Source organism: Myotis brandtii, unplaced genomic scaffold (assembly GCF_000412655.1).
Source record: "Myotis brandtii unplaced genomic scaffold, ASM41265v1 scaffold29, whole genome shotgun sequence".
In the NCBI taxonomy this organism is placed as follows: domain Eukaryota; kingdom Metazoa; phylum Chordata; class Mammalia; order Chiroptera; family Vespertilionidae; genus Myotis; species Myotis brandtii.
Window position 1 is genome coordinate 2176400 of NW_005361075.1, and position 3231 is coordinate 2179630.

Sequence of the window (3231 nt, forward strand, 5' to 3'; positions counted from 1 at the left end):
GCCGCGCTTCCGCCCTCGCCCTCCGCGCCGCCCACCCGGCAGAGGCCAGGCTTTCAGTCCGAACCAGAACCGTCTGGAGTGAGGAGGGCGGTAGTCCCCGAGAGAGAGCCGTGGGAAACAGCGTTCCGAGCCGGACCCAGCCAGGGAAGGCTTCTTGTAGGAGCTAAAGGAGTGAGTGAAGAAATCCGCTCCGGGGGCCAGAGCAGGGCCATCAAGCGGTAAAAGATTGGCGGAAGAGGTGGACAGAAAAGCTCTAGTCCAGGAGTCAGCCTCCACCCAGCGCACTCGCCCCCCCAATACTGCTGAAAACCAGAAAAGCACTCCCTAACAGCCCCCTCCAGGCGCTGCTCCTCCGTGACAGATCAGCTCCGTTCTTGAGGTATCTGACCCCAGGGTGGGCCTGGCCTAGCTGGTTTCCTTGGCCACATGCCACTACACCTCATTTCCGTGGAGAAACTAGGCTAAGTGGGCATGACCGTCCTTCTCCCCCCTCTCCTCCTCACTCCAGTAGGCATGTGAGGCCCAGAGGGGTGGGGGTGGGGGGTGGGGGGAATGGTTACCCTGGGCCTGAGTTCCCCCACCCCCACCCCTAAATCACAGTCCTGTCCACTTATTTGTCTCTGATGAGGAAGGGGACTGCCTGTGTGTATTTGGGACACTTTGTGGATGTCTGTTCACTTCCATGGGGCTTCTCTGCATGCACACTCTAGACATATGCTTTGTGCATGTCTGACATTCTTATACACGTGGGAGTCTAGGTCCAGGGTGAAGGAGTGTCTGGGGCAGCACTTTTGTATCTATGTCTGTGGGTGTGCTTGCATCTGCACTCAGACTCCTCCCCATCCCCCTACCCTGCCATCTTTCTGTTTAAAGCAGCGGTTCTCAACCTGTGGGTCGAGACCCCTTTGGGGGTCGAACAACCCTTTCACAGGGGTCGCCTGAGACCATCGGAAAACACATATATAATTACATATTGTTTTTGTGATTAATCACTATGCTTTAATTATGTTCAATTTGTAACAATGAAATTGGGGGTCACCACAACATGAGGAACTGTATTCAAGGGTCGCGGCATTAGGAAGGTTGAGAACCACTAGTTTAAAGGTTCCCAGGAGTTTCGAACATTGGGTTAGAACAGGGAACAAGGGACACAGAGACAGCTAAGCACCCGCCTCCCTTCCCAGTAGCCTCCTGCCACACAGGCCACACCTCTCCACTGCCCTTTTCTCCAGACCCAGCTTGCTTGCTTTCTTTCTTTCTTTCTTTCTTTCTTTCTTTCTTTCTTCCTTTCTTTCTCTTTCTTTCTTTCTTCCTTTCTTTCTCTTTCTTTCTTTCTTCCTTTCTTTCTCTTTCTTTCTTTCTTCCTTTCTTTCTCTTTCTTTCTTTCTTCCTTTCTTTCTCTTTCTTTCTTTCTTCCTTTCTTTCTCTTTCTTTCTTTCTTCCTTTCTTTCTCTTTCTTTCTTTCTTCCTTTCTTTCTCTTTCTTTCTTTCTTCCTTTCTTTCTTTCTTTCTTTCTTTCTTTCTTTCTCTCCTTGGGTGAAGTTTTAAAAAAGCTGGCGGCTTCTAGGCCCATCACAGAGTCCAATTTTCTTTGGAAAAGACCACCGAGAGCCTGCTGTCACCTTTAGCCCACCTCTAGGCCCTCCCAATGAGCTGGCCAGGTTTTCACCTCAGACCAAGCCCTTTCCTGGCCCAGGCTCAGCCTCCCCTAGAGCAGCACTTCCCCATTCCAGGGCCTGCCCCGTGTCCGCCCTCCATCCCCTCCCTGAAGCATTCCTGGTGCTCCAGGCTTTGCCTTCCTCCTCCTGTCTGTATGCTCACAGGCCAGCATCGTGAGCCCACACAGTGCCAGGCTGCACACATAAACACCCTCTGGAGGGCTTCACAAGCAGCTATTAACTCAGAGACCGAGGACAGATTCGTGCTCCGCAAGAGTGCACAGCCCAATGGTTCATCTAGACTCAGGCTCCCTCCGGCCTCACAGAGACCAGCTTGGAGATTCCTGGCAGAATCCAGAGCCCAGTTAATCCCACAAAGCCTTTGGCCTTCCCCAAAGACTCACTCCCACCTCTGTAATGTTCTGTCACTCACACACACCAAGCACACACTCACTTCCTCCCCAGCTGGCTTTCCCAGAACCCCCTGGACCCAGCTATGAACAAACAAGCAACCCCCAGGTCCTCAGCCCTGCTTGGCTTCTCTAAACCTGCCTGGACCTGGGGTCCCACAGTCCTCACAGGTGGAACTGGCTGCTGTTCTCTGGAGAGGAGGGAAGACATTCTTTTTGGCTCCCTCCTGCACGTTCAGAACTATTGCTCATTGTCCATCCCCTAATACACAGCCTCTGGTTTCTAAAGAAAAAAAAGGCATGATTTGTTTTTATTATCTTGGAATTCAAATACTTGTAATCATAACAAAAACCTGGGGAGGAGAAGAAGGAAGAAATAAAATGGAGTTGCTATGGTCAAGCTGCTAAATTATTAAAATCAAATAGGTTGAGGCATGAAGAAATTATTCTAATCTTGCTTTAACTAGCGTGAAACTTAAACTTTTGACTTTTCAGTGGTGTGCCAGTGCCTGGATATACCTAAATTTTATAGATAAACCTCTGAAGAACCTCAAGAATGTCCGTGTGCTGTAGATACATACATCTAATATAGATAACCACGTGTCATGTTAAAGAAAGAATATTTCATTATCCAGACCACCTGGCACCCATTATGCAGACCACCGGACATCTGGAAGATGGCCATCCTTAGCCAATCCATAGGCTCATGATGCAGGATTGACTTTTTTTTTCAAATATGTGCTATTTATTATACAAACTCTCACATTTATCTTTCTCCTTTGGAAAATTTTGGGAATTGCCTAATTGTGTTTACAATTTTCAAACCTTAAGACCCTGGAATAAATCTTTGTCATTTATTTCTAGCCAAAGTCTGTGACTCTTTTGAGCTTGTTTGACAAGAGTCATTCAACATTTCTTCATGGAATGCAATACTTTTTTTAAAAAAGTCAAATAATGAAAAACAAGGAAGCAACATATATGTCAGCCAACAAGCTACTTTCCTAAATAGATGAATCCATAAGAAAAAGACAATCCTATATAATAAAAGGCTAATATGCAAATGATTGTCACGCCCTCATGTGTAATGACCAATTAGCAGGAGGCTGTGTGCACAGCAAGGCATGTGCAGGTGGGCGGGGCTATATGTGTGACCGATCACCAGG

General features: G+C 47.9%; 1 protein-coding gene across 1 annotated transcript in view; it reads right to left on the reverse strand.

Annotated features, from left to right (window-relative positions):
- Window positions 1-2753, reverse strand: part of KRT7 (keratin 7, type II) — a 17535-nt gene extending 14782 nt beyond the window's left edge. Inside the window, exon 1 of the mRNA XM_014542019.1 lies at window positions 2716-2753. Coding sequence (XP_014397505.1) covers window positions 2716-2753 — 38 coding nt within the window. The remainder of the gene's footprint in view (window positions 1-2715) is intronic.
- Window positions 2754-3231: the final 478 nt, after the last annotated feature.